This window comes from Scyliorhinus canicula, chromosome 2 (assembly GCF_902713615.1).
Source record: "Scyliorhinus canicula chromosome 2, sScyCan1.1, whole genome shotgun sequence".
NCBI lineage: Eukaryota > Metazoa > Chordata > Chondrichthyes > Carcharhiniformes > Scyliorhinidae > Scyliorhinus > Scyliorhinus canicula.
Window position 1 is genome coordinate 178,258,060 of NC_052147.1, and position 22,146 is coordinate 178,280,205.

The 22,146-nt window shown below is 50.3% G+C and overlaps 1 protein-coding gene across 1 annotated transcript in view; it reads right to left on the bottom strand.

The window, feature by feature from the left end:
* Nucleotides 1-1,991: 1,991 nt before the first annotated feature.
* Nucleotides 1,992-22,146, bottom strand: part of LOC119962433 (transcription factor SOX-5-like) — a 65,606-nt gene continuing 45,451 nt past the window's right edge. The window contains exon 2 of the mRNA XM_038790388.1: nt 1,992-2,693. Within this exon, the coding sequence (XP_038646316.1) occupies nt 2,387-2,693 (307 nt within the window). The 3' untranslated portion in view covers nt 1,992-2,386. The remainder of the gene's footprint in view (nt 2,694-22,146) is intronic.

The following is a 22,146-nucleotide window of genomic DNA, read 5'->3' on the forward strand; positions in this document are numbered from 1 at the left end:
CAGCCTTCTCATTATGTTAACTAATTAAATGTTGTTTAACTTACCTTCTCGGACCTCATGAGCTTTTGTATTTCCTTTTCTATTTAATTCACTTGCATCATTCTTTTGCTTGTTTTTCATTCACTGACAACCATTTCAGTGTTTGGAGAACAGAGCACTACTCAGCATTCAGAACTGCAAAGTCAGGCATAGCACAGTCAGGGATAGATTAAAACTTATTTGGCAGTGAATCTATGGGCTGAACTTTAACTGGGAGCTTTTGTGCTTGTAGAGACAGGTGGGCATGTGGGAGGAAGGAGAATGGAGGACGAAGATGAAATCAATCCCCAGCCTGATATATCGATTTGGGGCCAGGGATCCATGGCCTCTCTTCCAGCCCACCAATCAGTTGCCCACCCAGAAATAGGGGTAAAAAAGGAGATGGTTGGCTGGCAGCCAGTGAAGATGGAGTAAAGTGATGCGTACCCAAAAGGTGCAACATATTCTTTTTGAACCAGGGCCTTGTGCGTGAGGAAGGCTACTTTTGTTGTTGGGGCCGAGAGGAGCAGGAGTGTTTCTGCTGTAAAAATACACTTAAAATTTACTCAGCTCTGCTTCTTGTCCAACAAATGCCAATGAATGGGATATTTTCTGCACATTACAACAAAGGTGCGAGATGGCTAATCAAGTACGATCTTGTGCTTTTCAGTACTTATTGATCCATGTGGTAGGGCGGCACGGTGGCACAGTGGTTAGCACAGCTGCCTCACGGCGCTGAGGACCTGGGTTCGAATCCCGGCCCTGGGTCACTGTCTGTGTGGAGTTTGCACATTCTCCCCGCGTCTGCGTGGGTTTCACCCCCACAACCCAAAGATGTGCAGGTTAGGTGGATTGGCCACGCTAAATTGCCCCTTAATTGGAAAATAAAAAATAATTGGGTACTCTAAATTTATTTAAAAAAAAAAAAATTCATCCATGTGGAGCATAGTGAATCTCGTGGCAAGGTGGGCAGGGAGTCGCCTACCCCACTGTTACCTCATGGAGTCAAAGGTCCAAGCAGCATACTTAAAGGGCACCCGACAGACATTCATTCACTGCAGGTCTCAAGAATCAGCATTCCAAATAACTTCAAAGAAAGGACAGCAACCTACAGCCCACGGTTCAGCGATTCCTCCCTGGAGACTCTCCTGCAGGCCATCCAGGAAAGGCAGGAGGTGCTGTTTCCCTCGGATGGCAGTGGGAGGGTGCACCTGCACCTGAGCAGGAGACCCTTGGCTGGTTGAGGCCCACTATGCTTCAGGCCAGCAGAGAATGCCCACCAAAGTCATCACAGCCAACAGGGTATAGCAATAGGCAGGCTGCCTCCACCTCAGCAGTTGACATTGGGGCTATTCCTGAATGTAACGGTAGGGTAAGGAAAATTAAGCAGCACTGAAGGCACACAAGTGGCATGGGTGTACAGACATTGGGCGGACTTGTATCAGAATCAATTTCAGGCGGGGAAAGTGGTGGTGTTTAACCCACCAATGACAATGACGGTTTTTTAATGTTGTGTTGTATTGTGTGGTATTTAGTGAAAATTATTTGCAGGTATGGGCCCCATGCTGTGACGCTGGTGGGCAGCCTTTAATTCACCTGATCTGTAAAATCTCAATGCTTCAATGATCCGGGCATCATATTGAAAGGCCACCCTAGCACAGGTAGTTCAGAGTTTGCTGGGTATCCATGGCTGCCAGACCCAGGAAACATTCAGCACCCAAGCTTACTGACAACTCATTCAAGCGTCTGCTGAATGCAGTGGAGTCTCACCACAATGTACTCTACCCTCACTCTCGGTGAAGACCTTCAACCAACAGTCTAACATGGGAGGTGGCAGCAATGGTGGTCAGTTTCAATCCCCTAAAAAAGAGGACAGCCATTCAGTGCCACAAGAGGATGTACGATCTCCTCCGTTCTGCCAGGTTAAGTCACACTTTTTTTTCCCTTAATCCATCCAAAAACACGAACGAAAAGAAAAAAAAAACACCTTTTATTGTGGCACAAAAAATAAACAACAAAACACATTCACAAGCCACTTGTTGGCACTTTGTACCTGAGTGAGAATTTATAGAACCTTGTAGAATGACAGTCTAGACAAAGCTCAGGAGGGTAAGACTTCAGTGCTTGGGGATAGCAGCTGATTTTACTGGCATTGTTTTACCCATAGCTTATCATTTTTTTCCCATGCCTGTACCATAGGCCGAGGTCTAGTAGCCAGTAGAGTTCTGACTATATCCTGTTTGTTAAGACTAAATAGTTTTAAGTAACAGTCAGTGTATCAGATAGTCAAAATGTGCTTGGCCCCTGGTAGGATGCACCAGACAGGACTGATTTGAAGTTGCTAGAGGAGGCTCCTGGCCCCTCCCCGTCAGTCAGCTTGTACTGCCACCTGACTTTCGTCATCGCTGCCATAGTCCGCATCCGGGTCCTCCTCATCCTCGTCCTCATACTCATCGTACATCCCTCCATTCATGTCGTTGATCCCCAGCTCGTCTTTCACCTGGGTCTCCACTGATTTGAGGCTGTAAGTGCTCTGGATGACAGGCATGATGGGCTCCGGGCTGCTGGACATGCTCGAGTGCTCAGAGGGAATCCGAGGTGATGGCATCCCTGCCATAGCAATGGCACCAGGATACACCACTCCAGCCGTAGTAATGGGGATCTGACCTTGCTGCCTGTTGATGCAAAGACAAATGTGCATTAGTAATGGCGTGGGACCTTGTTGGTGAGGTTAGTTGTGCTTGCATTTTCTTCCTGTTCTATCAAAACTTCACTTTCTGCTGCCATACTTTTAATTTTTTTTAAATTTAGAGTACCTAATTCATTTTTTTCCAATTTAGGGGCAATTAAGCATGGCCAATTTGCCTATGCTGCACTCACACACACCCATTACATATCCCTGGGATCTCACTGCCAGCTCAAGGGACACCTCCACTCACTTTCCCATTTCCATCCTCCTTTCCCCAGTGGGTGGTGTTCTCAGCACCTCACTGCTCCCATCACCATCCACACATCATAGGCTTCCTTATCATCTGCCCTGGTTAGTGTACTGCTTCCACTCTCTCCATCTGTCTTCATGCCGGACAAGCTGGCACACAACAGGAGGGCAATATCCCAGATGGATGGAAGGATGCCAGACCTCAAGATCCTCACTTTGAGGAGAAAGCAATTCAGCCGGCCAGTGAGGATGTCGACCACTCCTGTGCTGAAGGTGAAGTCAGCGGCAATCAACCAAGGGAGCATCCAGCACTGCCATCTGACAACAATGCTGTGAGTCATGTCTCCTGTTTCTTAGGCCACTGCCATGCATTAATTGCCTCTCCTCTCTTTTGCAGGCACATCTGGGAAGCAGCCGAGCGAGTCTACCAGCCATGTCCTCCACACCAGCCCCGACAGCAGCACAGAAGAGGAATTTACAGTCCCTGAAATAGAGGAACCATCAGAACGCTTACCCACACCTGCAATGCATAGACACACACCTCAGTGGAACCTAGTTCTAGAGTCGCCTCAGGGTCACAGTCTGGTGAGCACATCGCACCATCTGATCCACAGCAGGCAGAGGCAGCAATGTCCCTGGGTGCCGGCACTCAGAGGATTGCTGGAGGCCAGGAATCTGCTGAGAATCAGCCAGATGATAACCCTCTGGACTTGGTCATGCCTCCGTTGCTGGAGCTCCAAAGGCAAGGGCGGAAAATCAGGAACGGATGCCTGCTGCACTCCTCACATTGCAAGGCTCAATGGAGAAGTCTGTTCACCTTCAGACCATGATGAAAGCACCAACAGGCCAACACACTGAGAACTGATAGAGTGGCAGCTGCCTTAGAGACCTTGGCCCAAGCCTTCTGCCCTGCACTGGTACAGTCACTGCATTCCATGGCAGTGGCATTTGCTGACATCCACCAGTGTCTATACCAGAGGGGAGTGCAGCTTTGCGAGCTCACTCCAGCTGCCTCCTCCTCTCAAGAAGGCATCCAAGGGCCTTTGGGCACCCACAAGGAGGAGGGTCAGCTGGTGCACACCCGGGCCATCTATCCAGCTGCCCCCGGGAGTGTCCAGATTATCCAAACCCCCTTTCCTGCCATCTCACCAGCTCCATCTCCACAGGCCGAGGAGGGTGGCACTGACGCACAGTAGGACCCCAGAAGCAGGCCAGGGCTCCTCAGCCCTTCAGAGGAGACTTGCCAAGGTCATCACAGGCAACAGGGCGTAGCAGAGAGCAGGCTGCCTTCATCTCTGCTGGGGATGTTGGAGATGCAGCGGCAAAGTAAGAAAGATCAAAAGTTGCAATTGCACAGCGTGGACACAGGTGTCAATCACTTGAACACTGCTGTCCATAAACTCCCACAAATTTCACCCTTTCCAATTCTCCTTTTTCTGATGTGCAGTGTTCCTGTCAGTATGAAGTGATAACCTGATTCCTGCTCAAGATAAAGGAAGAGTGTTCAATCCAGTGCATTCTCCATTTGCTGTAAACAACCTTTGCAGCACACTAATGGTGTTCCTTCACAGTGACTGAGCACATCAGTCATGCCTGTATCTCGATGGTAATTATAATGTTTGCTAGAATGTATTGGACTGACGTCACAGAGTTCACTCATTCTCACTGTGTCCTCTCTGCAGCTTTGAGGTGAGGCTGGCTCTCCATTCTCTGAGCTTCTTTATCCAGTGACATTGTGGCTCTCAAGAGTTCAGCTCGTGAAGGATGCCGTCAGATCAGGGAAGCTGATACTTTCCTTCCTGCATGACCCTGGTCATTGAGAACCAGCGAGCTGCCATCAGCCAGACAGGAGTCAGACATTCACAGAAGATCTCTAAGGAGCTATGCATTGTCCTCACTGCAAGTCAGCATCATCCTCCTGAAAAACAGGGATGATGGGCAACGCTACGTCACGAAGACAGGAGCCTTATTTCAGACAGTGAGGACCACCATCAGTCAGGCGGGAAAGCAATGCTCACTGATGTCACGTGATTATAATGGGATGTCAACACTGAATTTCCTAATCACCCTCTCGGTAATCAGTGCATCCTGAGCTCGTCTACCTCATCTGAACATCCCGGTTGCCTCATTGCTGTCATCCTCTCCCTCGAAGACCTCCTCAGCTTCATCATCCCTGCTTACCTGCCCACTGTTGCAGAGAGCGTCAGATGACGGAAATGTGTGAGATCCTCTGTAAATTGTATTGCAGAGATCCACCATGTAGGGATATGATCGTTGTGTTGCAATTCACCAGCTGACCACTAGGAGTCTCATTAGTTTATCAAAGAATGTTAGAGTTAGGTGATCTCAGACTGACCAGGGAGGTGGGAGAGAGGTAGCTTGTGCATGTTCACACTGTTATTCATCTGTTCATAGAATCATAGAATTTACAGTGCAGAAGGAGGCCATTTGGCCCATTGGGTCTGCACTGGCTCTTGGAAAGAGCATCCTACCCATATCCAGGCTTCCACCCTCTCCCCATAACCCAGCAACCCCACCTAACTTTTTGCACGCTTATGGGCAATTTAGCATAGCCAATCCACCTAACCTGCACATCTTTGGACTTTGGGAGCAAAGCGGAGCATCCAGAGGAAACCCACGCAGTCATGGGGAGAAAGTGCAAACTCCACACAGACAGTTACCCAAGGACGGAATTAAATCTGGGACCCTTGAGCTATGAGGCAGCAGTGCTAACCACTGTTCCACCGTGCCACTGTATATATTTGACCTATAGTTGATGTTAATAATTTGTTCATAGCTTTAGCTACAAGTGTTCTTGTAATATTAATCAGCCATCTGACAAGAACATTACATGGTACCAGAATTGGATAGCGTCGAACACTGATAAAACCTATCACATTATCGAGTGATGCCTGCCACGGGGTTCACAGAATGATATGAAGATATTGCAGACTGCAAGAATAAACTGGAGCCACCAATGAGTTTCAGATTCCATGGTAATGCGGACAGCAACTGGCGTGTGCTTAAACAACAATTTAATCAGTTACTTAGTGTGGTGAGTTTCAGAGATCAATCAAATTTGCGTAAGGTAGCGATGTTCCTAACAGCAGCTGAGCCGGAGGCAATTGATGTGTTTACTACATTTACGTTTAAATTTGCAAACGATGAAGACAGTAAAAGTTTTAACAAAGTAATTCAAAGATTTGATGAACAGTCTCCAGAAGGAATGAAAGTTATGAATGCTATCTGTTTAGATCACATTTACGGAAGACAGAAGAGTCCAGAAATCATTTCATCACTGATTTTATGTTCAAAGCTAAAACCAGTACACCGACCAGAGGGCTGCCTGCTTTGTGGTGGTCTGCTGTGCCCTCCACAACCTCACACAGCAGCGGGGCGACGTGCTAGAGGTTGGTGATGTGGCCACCGAGGAGGAGGAGGAAAATTATGAGGTGGCGCCGGACCAGCAGGGGATGGAGGATGAGGCCGGTGTGGAATCTGAGGAACAGCCAGAGGTTGCAGGACAGGTGGCAGCAGCGAGGATGGCAGCAGGAGGATCCTCAAACGCAGAGGGCCAGGGAGGGCCTCATACTCAGCCGATTCACTTAGGACATGGCCTCGTCCGTCACCCCCCACTCCCATTTCCCACCCTCCCAGGGTATGTGTCACATCACTCCAGGTCACTGTCTAAGGCAGGGGGGGGGGGGGGAGATGATAACCCGCAGAGTGCTGAGCGCAGGTGCTTTTCAATCTGTGCCATAGTCTGACCCCTGCCTATCTGCTGAGTGCTCATTCACACCCATCATCTCCACACCATGTGCCCTGGGGGGAGAGGGGGATGCCTGGAGAGCACCCCCAGACCCCGTCACACACTCCCCCAACCCCCCTCCCCTGGTCCCCTCAGTTATCATTGATGTGCTTGGCCTGCCTAGCTCTACCACTACGTTTAGGTCTGTCACCAGGATGCACATCAGAGGTGAAGGCAGCCAGCTGCTTACCACGTCCTGTTGCCTTCGATTCCCCTGGAGGCTCTGGGGCCAGAGGGCCCGACTCATTTGTTGACGGCACCTGCACAGCCCTGTCCCATGTGCTGGCTGTGAGACGCGGCCTCATCAGAGGGGTGGAACCCGGGGAAGCTGGTGACCACCGTCGCTACTCCATGGGATGGGTCTGGCCTGGCACCCAGCACCCCCTCCTCCCGCTGGGTGCTCATAAGGCCCTGGGGTTCACCTTGGGATGGAGGGGCATCTGGTTCGATCCCAGCTGCCCCGCATCATCTGGCTCCGCCAGCCCTGGCGGTTCCCCATGTTTCGCAGCACCATGTTGACGCCTTCGGTGATGCTCCTCGGTGACTGGGTCATGCTCTGCTGTGCCTCGATAATACCTACCTGCGACTGGGATAAGCTCCACAGCACCTCAGCCATTCCCATCTGAGAGCAGGACATGTCCCACAGAACCTTTTCAAGGTCAGCCTGGTACTGGGTCACATCCCTCAGCGAGCCGCAAATTCTGTTGATACCCTCAGCCATGGCCGTCGCCTTTGACACCTTCACCCATGGTCCCAAAGAGGAATGGGTCAGTCAGTCAATAAGGCTGACAACTCACGTTTGATAGGTACCCCATGTGGTTCCCCACGTCGGCGGCGTCCGCTAGCCTCCACGTGGGTGATCACTCTGATCTCGGCCATGCCAGTCATCTCCAGGGCCTGCTCATTGAAGGTGGTAAGGATTCTGATGTCTGACACCCCTCCGCCAATCTGGGCCATCTCCCGGCAATTATGGGAGATCTTTTCCTGAGGAGACACAGAGAGAACATCGTTAACCATATGCGTGGTTCACAGTGGTGGGAATGGGGTGTGAAGGGAGGATCGGGGGGGTTGAAGGGATAGGGTAGTGGACGAAGGGTTGGGGGGTTGCATGGAGATTTGGTGGGTGGATAATGGCCTGGGGGTGGACAGGTCTCGAGGGGGGAGCTGGGGGTGGGGGTGTTTGTCTCTACTCACTCATGCTGCCAGGTGTAGGTAATTGACTTTCTTCCTGAACTGGAGACCAGTCCTCCTGGTCATTCTCCCGGCACTCAGCTGTCGCCACCTCATCCCAGGCAGCACTGGCTGCCCTCTGGCTAACCCTACAAGACCCTTGTGGGAACAGGACCTCCCTCCTGGTCTCCACAGCGTCTAGCAGCCTCTCCCGTCAGCGTACCTGAATCTTGGGACTGGCCTCCTCGGTGCCATTTTTTGGGAGCTGGCTTGGGTTGGCTGAGCAAATGCCAGTGAAGTGCTGCTAGACCTTGTTAGTGGGAGCTAGTGAACGTGGTGCCAGTGAATCGACTGGCAAGCCTTCATTTGAAGTGAGAAACCCATGAGGCCTCGTTCAGTTAACGTTGAATAGCGTTGCCGGGGATTTCATCCATCGCCGGAATCGGTGAGGGGTCGCCAGTGATTTTTTCATCGTAAAATGTCCATAAATTCTCCATTCGAGATGGTACTTAGCCGCTGAAACAGAGAATCCAGCCCTGGGTTTCCTTTTAAATTGGGGAAGGTGAAAGGTTATGTTGCTCCAACATGCTAACTACAAAGGACATTTCCCAGGTTGAGTCAGAACTTTACTCACAGTGAAACAAAAGTAGAGTATTCCTCCTGTCACATCGCTGTTTGTATATTTTACATTCATCTGAGACTCAGCTTCTAAAAAGCACTAAGCTGATCAAATGTCTTTTCTTTATCAAGCAAAAAAACAAAGTTATTTAACAACAGAATCACTGTGGCAGGTTAACATCAGACCAAAAAGAAGAATAAGATTGTGACACTGGAATCTATTGAATGCAAGTCATGCTTCTCAGCAAGTAAAACTTTGACAATTAAATCTGTCACTTGGGTAACAGGAATATCCGGGGCCCCGCAAGGCTCCGTAATTAGCCCCCTTCTGCATTTGTGGCTGATGACACCTATCCGGAGGCCGTAGACTAATGCAGATACCTGCTACAACGACGACCATACAGCGACCAGGAGCGTGGTCGAGTGGTGCTTCGGCCTCCAGAAGATGAAGTGGAGCCCTCCAGTATGATGCTGAGAACGTCACCCACATTGTGCCGGCTTGCTATTCCTCCACAACATCGCACAGCAGAGGGTTGATGTGCTGGTGGAGGAGGAGGAACGCTAGGCCTCATCCGACGAGCAGGATGCGGAGGAGGGGGAGGATGGGCAGGAGATGGAGCCCAGGCAGGCAAAAGAGGCGAAATGACGTGTGCGCCAGGGCCATTATGCATGGGATTCTGTGATCACCTCCAGATTCAACAACTAGCAGGGGAGACTGGCCAGGAGCATGGACACCGCATCCCACCACCACACTGCAGGAATCTCCTGTGGCCATTCCCCTGCAGAACAGATGAACCATTTTGGATACTGGGGAAAACAGCAACAGCCAAACTCGTGGCACCATGGTTGGCTCTGCTGCAGAGGGAGAGGTAAGAAGTGTGCCAGTGCAATAATTATAGGGGATTCAATTGTAAGGGGAATAGACAGGCGTTTCTGTCTGCAAAGGGGACTCCAGGATGGTATGTTGCCTCCCTGGTGCTGGGGTCAAGGTTGTCTCAGAGCAGGTACAGGGCATTCTGGAGGGGGAGGGTGAATAGCCAGTGGCCATGGTACACATCAGTACAAACGACATCGGTAAAAAAAGGGATGAGGTCCTAAAAGCAGAATACAGGGAGCTAGGAAGTTAAGAAATCGGACCTCAAAGGTAGTGATCTCAGGATTACTACCGGTGCCACGTGCTAGTCAGAGTAGAATGACAGGATTTATAGGATGAATAGGTGGCGGAAAGGATGGTGTCAGGGAGAGAGTTTCAGATTCCTCGGGCATTGGGACTGGTTCTGGGGGAGGTGGGACCTGTACAAACTGGATGAGTTACATCTGGGCAGGACTGGAACTGATGTCCTGGGGGGGCTATTTGCTGGAGCGGTTGGGGAGTGTTTAAACTAATGTGGCGGGGGACGGGAATCTACGCAAGGAATCAGAGAAAGAGGGAGCAAGGACAAAATCAAAAGGTAGAAAAGTGAATAAGAAAAGTGAAAGATGGAGAAACCAATGGCAAAATTCAAACAGGGCAGTAGAGAAAAATAATGGGAGCAAGACAAGCATTGTGAAAAAGACAAACTTAAAGGCTCTTGTGCCTTAATGCACGTAGCATTTGCAATAAAGTGGATGAACTAATCGCGCAGATAAATGGAAATGGCTATGATATAATTGGGATTACGGCGAAATGGCTGCAGGGTGACCAGGGATGGGAACTGAATGTCCCAGGGTTTTCAGAATTTAGGAAGGACAGGGATAAAAGAAAATGTGGTGGTGTGGTACTGCTGGTTAAAGAGGAAATTAACACAGTAGTGAGAAAGGATGTTAGCTCTGACAATGTGGAATCTGTATAAACAAAGAAAATTACAGCACAGGAACAGGCCCTTCAGCCCTCCCAGCCTGCACCGATAAATGGGTAGGTATGGGTAGAGTTGATAAATACCAAGGGGCAAAAAATATTAGTGGGTGTCATGTATTGACCCTCCAAACTGCAGTGGTGAGGCTGGGAATGGTGTTAAACATGAAATTAGAGATGCATATAATAAGGGAACATGGGTGATTTTAATCTTCACACAGATTGGGCAAATCAAATTAGCCACAATGCCAGAGAGGAGGAATTCCTGGAGTGCATACGGGATGGTTTTCTTGATAGGTATCTGGAGGAGCCAATGAGAGAGCAGGCCATCTTAGACTTGGTACTGTGTAATGAGAAGAAAATCTTTGCCAATCTGACCCCTTGGGACTAAGCGACCATAATATGATTGAATTGTTTATCAAAAGTGAAGTAGTTGATTCAGAGATTAGGGTGCTGAATCTTAATAAAGGGAACTATGAAAATATGAGGCGTGAGTTGGCCTTGATAGATTGGGGAGAGTCACTTAAAGGGATGGCAGTGGATAGACGATGGCAAATATTCAAGGAACACATGGGGAAAGACAACAACTGTTCATTCCTGTCTGGCACAAAAGCAAAGGGGTAAGAGGGCCAAGCCATGGCTTACAAAGAAAATTAGAAATAGTATCTGATACAAGGAAGAAGCATAAAGATTGGTCAAGAAAAATAATAGGTCTGAGGATTGAGAGCAGTTCAGAATTCAGCAAAGAAGGACGAAGAGATTGATTAAGAAGCGTAAGGTACAGTACAAAAGGAAGCTTGCAGGGAACATAAAGACTGAGACTAAGAGTTTCTATAGATATGTGAAGAAAAAGAGATTGGTAAAGAGAAATGAAGGCCCCCTACAGGCAGAAACAGGCAAATGCATGATAAGGGACAAAGAAATTGCTGAGCAATTGAATACATACTTTGGTTCAGTCTTCACAAAAGAGGACACAAATCAGATACTAGAAATGTTGGAGAATGAAAGGTTTAGTGAGAGGGAAGAACTGAGGGAGATCAACATGAGTACAGAAATGGCGCTGGGAAAATTGATGGGATTGAAGGCAGATAAATACCCAGGGCCTGAGAATCTGCATCCCAGAGTGCTTAAGGAGGTGGCTCTGGAAATAGTTGATGCATTGGTTGTCATCTTCCGGAATTCTATAGACTCTGGAACAGTCCCTGCAGATTGAAGGGTATCTCATGTCACTCCGATTTTCAAAAAGGGAGGTAGAGAGAAAGCAGGGGATTATAGATCAGTAAGCCGAACATTGATAGTGGGGAAAATGCTTGAATCCATTATCAAGGACTTTATAGTGGAATATTTAGAAAGCAGTGGCAGGATCAGTCGGAGTCAGCATGGATTTATGAAGGGAAAATCATGCTTGACAAATCTGTTAGAATTCTTTGAAGATGTAACCAGTACAATTGACAAGGGGGAACCAGTCAATGTGGTATATTTGGACTTTCAGAAGGCGTTTGACAAAGTCCCGCATGAGAGATTATTGTGCAAAATTAAAGTGCATGGGTTGGGGGAAATGTATTGAGATGGATAGAAAACTGGTTGGCAGAGAGGAAACAAAGAGTAGGGATTAATGGCTCCTTTTCAAATTGGCAGGCAGTAACTAGTGGGGTACCACAGGGATCGGTGCTGGGACCCCAGCTATTCACAATATATATTAATGATTTGGATGAGGGAGCAAAATGTAACATCTCAAAGTTTGCAGATGATACCAAGTTAGGTAGGAGGGTGAATTGTGACAAGGATGCAGGGATCCTACAGCATGATCTGGACAGGTTGGGCGAGTGGGCAAACCACTGGCAGATGCAGTATAATTTGGATAAGTGTGAGGTTATTCACTTTGGAAGCAAAAACAGGAAGGCAGATTACTACCTGAATGGTTGTAAATTGGGAGAGGGGAGTGTGCAGCAGGTCCTGTGTGTCCTTGTGCACCAGTCACTGAAGGTAAGCATGCAGGTGCAGAAGGCGGTAAAGCAGGCTAATGGTATGGTGGCCTTTATTGTGAGAGGTTTTGAGTATAGGAGCAGGGATGTGTTGCTGCAGTTGTACAGGACCTTGGTGAGGCCACATCTGGAGTATTGTGTGCAGTTTTGACCTCCTTCTCTGAGGAAGGATGTTATTGCTCTTGAGGGAGTGCAGCAAAGGTTTACCAGACTGATGCCAGGATGGCGGACTGTCATATGAGGAGAGATTGACTACGTTGGGAGTGTTCCTGCTGGATTTCAGAAGAATTATAACATTTTAATGGGGCTGGACAGAGTAAATGCTGGGAAGATGTTACCAATGATGGGTGTGTCCAGAACCAGGGGTCAGAGTCTGAGGATTCTGGATAAACCATTTCGGACAGAGATAAGGAGACAGTTCTTCACACAAAAAGTGGTGAGCCTGTGGAATTCATTACCACAGGAAGTAGTTGATGCTAAAACTTTGAATATATTCAAGAGGCGTCTAGATGTAGCACTTGGGGAGAATGGGATCAAAGGCGATGGAGAGAAAGCAGGATTAGGCAATTGAGTTGGATGATCCGCTATCATCGCAATGAATGGCGGAGCAGGCTCGATGGACCAAAAGGCCTCCTCCTGCTCCTATCTTCTATGTATCTACTTTTTATCCCCTCACTCACACCCCCCCTCCCCCCCCCCGCCCCCCAGCAAGCCCCGCCTTCAACCCTCTCTGTGATACATACCTGTCGCTCTACGGGATGCGGGCCCTGGGTTGGCAGTAATACCTTGGTCAGGTCCATGGGATGGAGGTTGATGACAACCCGCTCTGCGATGCTCTGGTGCTCCACTTTGGGCAGCACGGTAGCATTGTGGATAGCACAATCGCTTCACAGCTCCAGGGTCCCAGGTTCGATTCCGGCTTGGGTCACTGTCTGTGTGGAGTCTGCACACCCTCCCCGTGTGTGCGTGGGTTTCCTCCGGGTGCTCCGGTTTCCTCCCACAGTCCAAAGATGTGCAGGTTAGGCGGATTGGCCATGATAAATTCCCCTTAGTGTCCCTTAGTGTTGGGTGGGGTTGCTGGGTTATGGGGATAGGGTGGAGGTGTTAACCTTGGGTGGGGTGCTCTTTCCAGGAGCCAGTGCAGACTTGATGGGCCAAATGGCCTCCTTCTGCACTGTAAATTCTATGAGTAATTCTATGAGTACATCGTTTGACAATGTCTGACTCCTGCCCACAGTAGCACTTTCCACAATCTACCTGGGTGATCCCTGCATGCAAGCTCGCCATTTCATCACATGGTCCCATCCAATCCCTGAGATGATGGTGGCGGAAACGGTTGGGGGGGGGGGGTTTCTTTTTGGTACGATTAGACATCAGGCCGGGGGAGCGTGGTGGTGGGGGTGCAGGGCTGAGGGGGTCAGGGTTGATGGGGGTGTGGGGTGAGGGGATGAGGGTGTGAAGGGGTTCAGGGGGTTCAGGGGGTGAGGGGTGGGGGTTGAGCGGATGAGGTGGTGAGGGGTTGAGGGGGTGAACGTGGTGTGGGGGGCTGTCTGCCCCCCTCAACCGCTACTCAGCACGGTCTCACTTGCTTGCCCGTGACTGCACTCTACCCCAGCAATCTCCCTGTCCTTTGGGTCACCATCCACGTTCAGGACCCTCTGCTCGGGCATGGTGAGCGTCCGCAGTTCTGCTGGGCCCCGTATTGTCTTCTCCCTCTCTTGGTGGTTCTGCGCAGCCTTCTCCTGAGGGTGTGGGGGGGTGGTGATGATACACTGTTCGATGGTCCGATGCATGCACCCCAGGGGTTGGGTGGATGGTGGCCACGGTGGCCAGGGCACCCGGCCATGGCAGCTAGCATGGGTTCTGGCATGGGGGGCAGGATGGGGGTTCAGCCATCCCCTGGGGGGAGGGTCCATTATGGATGTGTGGGAGGGGCAGGGTTAGTGCCATGGGCTCGGAGCAGCCGACTCACCATGCTGCCCTAAGAAGGTCATGAAGTTTCTTGTGGCACTGCATACCAGTCTGGCGACATTGCCCATGGAGCTGACCCTTTCTGCCAACTGCACCCAGGCACGGCGAACGGTGGTGCCTGGCGGCATTCCTCCTGGGCCAGTCTATAGCGTTATCCTTCTCTCCTCCATGCCGTCTAGGAGGGTGTCCAGCTCAGCATCCCTGAACCATGGTGTTGCTTTCCTTCCAGCCATCTTGTTAGCTGGGACGGTGTGTGTGGGGGGAGGACTGTTGAAGTGTGGCTGCAGCATGTGAGCTTCAAGAGTGCCAATCAAGGATGAATCTGGCACCATTTGTCATGGAATTGCTTGCATTCCACGTGGCAACAATGCTAGCCCATATAAAGTAGCTGAATCGGTGCAGATGTTGCGCCGATTTTTCTGTTGCAAAACAGCACACATCCACCGCTGGTGTCAATACTTAGGGCTGGATTCTCCAATCGCCGACGCCAAAATCACTTTCGCCGATCGGCCGGAGAATGGGTTTTTACGCTGGAATCAGGTGGGGTGCCGTTGTTCCGATGCTTCTTCCCCTCAGAAACAGCATACTCGAGGAGTATGGCGCACGTCGTCGTGATGGTCTCAGGACGTAACCTGAGGCCCTCCCCCGATGCTCCGCACCCGATGGGTCGGGTCCCCGACAGCGTGGGGCATGTGCCCTCACAACGTTTGGGGAACTCCCGTGGCAACTGCGGACTGTGACCATTACCGCCACAATCGGGGGGGGGGGGGCGCTCGACAGGGGCTGGGGGGACTGGTGGGGGGGTCGTACGGGGGTGGCAAGGGGGTTTACAGGTGGGCAGTTTTTGGCAGGCCAGGTACGCGCACGGCCGGCGCCATGTTGTACGGCACAGCCACCGCAGGCCGCTGCGGTGCGCATGTGTGGCCACTGACGCAGCCATTCTGTAGCCATATCCTCAGGTAAATCCAGGGGCTTTACGCGGTGCAGCTGCTGGCCCCCCACCTGCCGAAGGATCTATTTGGGGGGCGGTGCCGCCGTTTTGGTCATAAGACCTTTTTTTTTTAAATTTAGAGTACCAAATTCATTTTGTTTCCAATTTAGGGGCAATTTAGCGTGGCCAATCCACCTACCCTGCACATCTTTGGGATGTGGGGGCGAAACCCATGCAAACACGGGAGAATGTGCAAAATGCATACGGACAGTGACCCAGAGCCGGGATCGAACCTGGGACCTCAGCACCGTGAGGCAGCAGGGCTAACTACTGCGCTACCATGCTGCCCAATTTTGGTCATAAGACTGATAAAACCTGCGGACATAGCTGCAGAAACGGAGAATCCAACCCGAAGACTTTAAAGTCAGCCTGCTCAGAACCCGAGTACAAGAAATAATTGTATTCATTATTTATATTTCCGCATCTATTTCTCAATATGGTGGTGCGCCTCACGCACCCCTCCCTGGCTCCCCAAACAATGCTGACCCTTCTTTCTCACTGCATTTTCCCCCCTCTTTGTGAATTATTTGATGTGTGGGGGATCTGACAAAACTAAAAAAAATCACTTCAAATTCCTTCAAATTTTCATGTGGCACCATTTGCTGGAGAAATGATGTTCTTTGAGAGCATTGTCTTGAGACCCTCTTACGTTATCTTCACAGACATTATCCAAAGAGCTCTTTGAACCTCATAAGTGGCAGAGTATTCCCCTAACTCATGTAAATTTTTAATAAACTGGCTGATTCAGAATTCCATCCTTCCTCTGTCCCTCTCCCACAACCTAAGGTAATTAAAGATAAACAGAAAGTATCGTTAACTCCTTTGAACTTTACGCTACTTCTGCGGATTGCTAAGCGACAGAAGACACATTTACTTTGTAGCAGATTAAACACAACAGAAACCTCAACTACTTGTGATTTACATCTTCCATCATCAACTGTCAGTGCTCCTTGATCAGGAACTACGTCACAATTAATAAAGCCTTAACGGTTTGGTAAAAGTGCGTGAAGAATTCTTCTGTGATATTCATGTTCAAGCATCACTGAATTTCCAAAACCTTCCAGTCCTCTACTGGTTTGTCACTCTGTCCCTTATGATTTATAAAAATTCACTGATGTTTTTAACACTTCATGTTCAGCTATGTGTGTTCCCGAGTACACTTGCTGCTGATATTTTAGATTATTAGGACCCGGGGTGATAGGTGGGCGGTAGCCAGCGAGACTCCCAATATATCATCACAAGGACCCTGCTTAAAACAATAAAGCAATAATAAAAACAAGCTAATAAATCAAATAAGGGATTTTTAACACTGACTATACTTCAAAATTGACTGTACAGTGTTTTGGGATGTCCAGAGGTCATTAAAGGTTATATATGAACGCAAGTTTTTTTCCCTAAGTCCAATGTTCCGGATCAGGAGCAAACATTCAGGAAGGATCCACTGAGGTCTGGGATAAGTGTACCTTTCTGTCTTTATGAAACTCACAGCACAAGAGCAAAAGAGAACCAAACTGCTTGTGGTTGACCAGGTTGAGATTATAAAGTGGATTTTCAGCCCTAGTTGGGACCAGGATGGAAGGCAGATGGATGGGTTGGCCAACATTTCCCAGTTTGATCCCACCTCCGGGCTATTTTTGTACAGACACGGCCATCCGATGGCTGGTTGGAGGTCCAGAACTCTAGCCAGGCCTAGAGACTCTCCCTGCCTGCCTGGGCGCAGGAACAACAACAATCTGTCCTGTGTTAAGGACACGGTGTGCTAATTCTGACACATCCTATATCCAGGCACAATTGACTCCTTTGGCAAGAAGAATGTGGGAAGACATTCACAATTACTCCAATGTCATAAAACTATCAATTCTTGCATATACTGTATTCATGTCAGTTTACTCCTGACAAGTTAAAATTTCCAGTTGAAAGATTGATGGAATTGTGTAAATGAATCAATGTAAGAGCCACATAATGGTGCACAGGGCTGCAAGAAACAAATGGGGCTAATTTGTATGCTTGTGATGAGCAAGAAAAATAACTTCAAATTCAAACTTACTGAAAATCTATTTCTGGCCTGATCAAACAGTTTTGAATTTGCAAAATGGACACTTGAGTCTCTTTTAATTCTTTCATAAGATGTGGATGTTGATGACAAGGCCAGCATTTGTCGACCCTCCCAAATTGCCCTTGCACCTATAGGCTTGCTAGGCCCTTTCAGAGGGCAGCTAAGTGTGACATGAATCTACCTGGAGACAGCACTAGACAGTATTCAAAGGGCCTCAATTGGTATGCATCTCTCCTGGGAGCAAATTTAGAACTACAGTTTTGATTATAATCAAGTGTGAATAACTTATGGAGAAGAAAGATTATTGGCGAGTGGGAAGGTCCCTGAGGTATACATATGTTAATGTATAGACAAGGAATTTGATTGGGGCAGACAGCTGAATACACTTATGCATAATCAAAGAAAAACAAAGGTATAATTGCCCTGACCCTGAGAAAGAAGCGAAACAGTTACTATTTAGCAATCCCAGAAAGTGGACAGGCCAGTTTTCAGCCACCAATCCTGAAGGCCAAGTTTACAGCAAACAAGGTTCTAAGCCTGACAGCCAAGGCATTGCAGAAAACATTCTTACCAGCAGTTTGAAAATACCTTGGCTGAATCAGGAAAAATATGGTTCCTAGGTTTGAGTATCATCCCTGTATTGTGAGGTAACTATAGCTGGCTATTCAGTTTGGATGTTGTTTGGGGAACAGGGGATCTCTCACAGGTAGCAAGGGGGTATGTTTGATAAAAAAACGTAGGAGGGCGGGTTTCTCCGCTGGTCGACGCCAAAATCAGGAAAGGCAATTGAGCAGAGAATAGGTTCCAATGTCAAAATCATGGCGGGCGCCAATTTGACGCCAAATTGCGATTCACCATCACCTCAATAGTGGGGCCAATGCGTTCCGGAATGCACATATAGTAAACACCGTTTGTACATCATTAGCAGGCCCGACCCAGTGTTTTCCAGGCCTCCATTATTCTCTGCCTCCGATGGGCAGAGATCCTGAAGACGAGGTTCACTTGTGCTTTTAAAAATCGTGAAACCGGCGTTGTGGCTGTTGTGGGGGAGGTAGGACACGGAGAAGAGCAACTGCGGGCTGCCGGGCCGGACACTGGCCTGGCTGGCTAGGGTGCGGGGGGGGGGGGGGGGGGGGGTGTCTTTCCAGGGTGGAGGAGTGGGGACAGAAGGAACAGGCCGAGTGGCCAGGCTGACCCCCCCATGGGACTTTGGCGGTGTCCAGGCACGGGCTGCCATACCGCGGCCTGCAAAGCAGCCATCATGCTGCGCACCCCACTACCCACCTACCTTGGCCCCTGTTCTGCAGAGTGATACCCACCATTTGGGCATCCCCCATCCCAATCTCCGCCACGCCCCCAAACAGCTGGCCGCCACCCGCCAGCTGACCTCACAGGGCAACACCCACATTATGCTAACATGGACTAAACAGCTGGCTTGTAATGCAGAACAATGCCAGCAGCGCGGGTTCAATTCCTGTACCGGCCTCCCCGAACAGGCGCCGGAATATGGCGACTAGGGGCTTTTCACAGTAATTTCATTGAAGCCTACTTGTGACAAAAAGCGATTATTGTTATTATGTTAGCCTTTCACCCCCTGCAGACAATGGATATTGGAATTCAACCAGCAATGGTGGCCTTCCTGCTAGTCGCTGCAGCCCTGGGGGATGCACTGTGGCTGTACAGGCTGCAGTTGCTCGAGGAGGAGGAGGAAGCTGCAGCAGCAGAGCGGCAGCAGTGGAGCGGGCAGCAGAGGGACAGGTAGCAGCTGCCCAGAATGGAGAGCCGGCTGCCCAACATGCCGAGGAAGAGGAGGTGCAAAGGAGGCACTGTATGAGGCCTCATGTGTACCGGCAGCGCCTGTCATTTGGGGATCTGCCGGAATGGGCATGTCATCAAAGACTCCGGCTAAGCAGAGAGACTGTGCGACATATCTGCCAGATGATGGCACACAAGGCACTGTGGGGCAATGGGGGAAGACATTCACTCCCAGTGGCCGTCAAAGTACTGTCACACCGAACGTTTACATGACGGGATCCTTCCAGGCACCGAGTGGGAACCTGTCTGATATCTCAAAGACCTTGGTGCACAGGTGCATCTGTGCAGTCACATAGGCCCTATATGCCCAGGCAGAGCAATACATCCATTTCAATGTGGACCAAGCCCACCAGGATGCCCAGGCAATGGGGTTCGCTGCCACCGATGGGATGCCCAGGTCTAGGGAATGATCGAAGGGATGCATGTCCCCCTATGAGCACCTGCGGATGACAGGCCTCTCTACGCAAGCTGAAAGGGGTGATCGTGCAGCTGATATGTGACCATCAACTGCGCATCATGCACGTCTGCACCAGATATCCGGGCAGTGTGCACTACTCTTCACCTGGCACACTCGATGATTCCGGACATGTTTGAGATGCCCCCCCCCCCCCCCCCCCAGCTCCTGGGTGACAGGGATTATCCACTGCGGTCGTGGCCGCTGCCACCGATCCAGAGGCCACAGACCGACATGAAGACCCGCCACAACAAAGGGGCATGATGACAACATGCTTTGTGATGAGCTCTGTGATGTACCATCAATTCGACTCAAGACACATTTAGGATCCGAACTGTGGCTTTAATCAGCTAGTTGTTAGCCCGGTGGTCGACTACAGAGAATGGCCGACTGCCGGGAACTCTGGGTATTTATACCCCGCCTCGGAGGCGGGGCCTACTTGCCTCTCGACCAATTGGAGAGCAGTCGCACGGCTAGTCCCAACCAATCGGACGAGAGGCACATGACCAGCCAGAGCCAATGGGAAGTCAGTGCTCTGCACCAATGGCAGTGCTCATATCCATACCACCACACTCTGGTGCACCACATCGTATGACGACATCAGTGCCCACGGTAGCACTTTCCACCATCTACCTGGGCTGGCCATCCATCAGATACCCGGGGTGGCAGTAGTGGAGATGGCTGGGGGTGGGGGAATAGAAAACAACAGTGTTAGACAGTCCAAAGCATGCAGCCCAGGGGGTGAGTGGCTGGTGGCTTCAGTGGCCAGGGCACCTGGCCCAGGCAGCCAGTGTGGGTACTGGCATGTGGGGCAGGGTGGGTGTTCGGCCGTCCTCCGAGGGGGGCGGGGGACGGGTAGGGTTACTGGTGTGTGGGACATGGGTTACTGCCAGGGGCGTAGTGCTGCCTATACACCGTAGTTTTTTCCGGCACTGCTGACCAGTCCAGACCGTGTTGCCCATGACGCTCACGGCCTCTGCCACCTGTGCCACATCGGCACATCGAACGGCTGTGCTGCCAGCCTTCTTCCCAGGCCGAGGTACAAGGTCATCCGTGTCTCCTCCACCGCGTCCAAGATGGTCTCCAGCTCGGCATCAGTAAACCTTGGGCTTGCTCTCCTCCCTGCCATCTTGTTGGCTGGGATGGTGTGTGTGGGGAGTGAAATGTGTATATGCGGCTGCAGCTTGTCAACCTCCTGAGTGTCAATCCCGAAAATGGCAAATCCGGCCTCATTTCTCATTGGAATCGATTATGTTCCACATGGTGCCGGTGCTAGCCCCTTAACAATAGCGGAATCGGTCCAGGTGCAGCGCCAGTTTTGCTGTTGAGGAAGTCCACAAATTCTGCTTTGGCATCAACACTGAGGGCTGGATTCCCCGATTTTGAGGCTGTGTCCGGAGAAAATGTTTAGTTTTACGATGAAAAGTTTGGCGGGGACCCCACACCGATGCTCCGCCCAGTGGGCCACATAAAAGCCCCTGTGTTCCTGACAGAAACGGTCAGAGAATTGCCAGGTCTGTGGCCGCGCATGCGCACGGTGATGACCTGCAGCAGTCGCGCCGTACAACATAGCGCCAGTCGCGCGCAGACCCAGCCTGCCGGATAGTTCCCCACTGAAACCTCCCTCGCCATCCTGGACCACCTTCCACTAGTCCCCCCAGCCCCCGACGAAGATACCCCTGCCAGCGGAATGGCTCTCCCCCTGCCCCCGACTGTGGTGGCTCTCTCCCCGACACAGTCTGCAATTGCCACGTGAGGTTGACGAAATTTCAGAGCACAAGTGATCCACGCCGTCGGAAATTCGGCCCATTCGGGGGAGAGCCATCAGGTAAGGTCCTGAGGCCGTCCCAACGACGTGCGCCATGATGCCATTTTGGAGGTGGCGGAGCGTTCAAAAACAGGCGGTGCTCCTGATTTCGACGTCAAAAGGAATTCTCCGCCCGATCACCGTATATGATAGAGAAATACAGCACAGAACAGGCCCTTCGGCCCACGATGTTGCGCCAAACTTTTGTCCTAGGTTAATCATAGAATTTTGGACAATTTTTCATGGCCAATCCACCCAACCTGCACATCTTTGGACTGTGGGAGGAAACCGGAGTACCCGGAGGAAACCCACGCAGTCACGGGGAGGATGTGCAGACTCCACACAGACAGTGACCCAAGTCGAAATCGAACTTGAGACCCTGGAGCTGTGAAGCAATTGTGCTATCCACAATGCTACCGTGCTGTCCTTAAGAAGTTAACCTACACCCCATTATTCTACCCTAATCCATGTACCTATCCAATAGCCGCTTGAAGGTCCCTAACGTTTCCGACTCAACTACTTCCACAGGCAGTGCATTCCATGCCCCCACTACTCTCTGGGTAAAGAACCTACCTCTGACATCCCCTCTATATCTTCCACCATTTATCTTAAATTTATGTCCCCTTGTAATGGTGTGTTCCACCCGGGGAAAAAGTCTCTGACTGTCTACTCTATCTATTC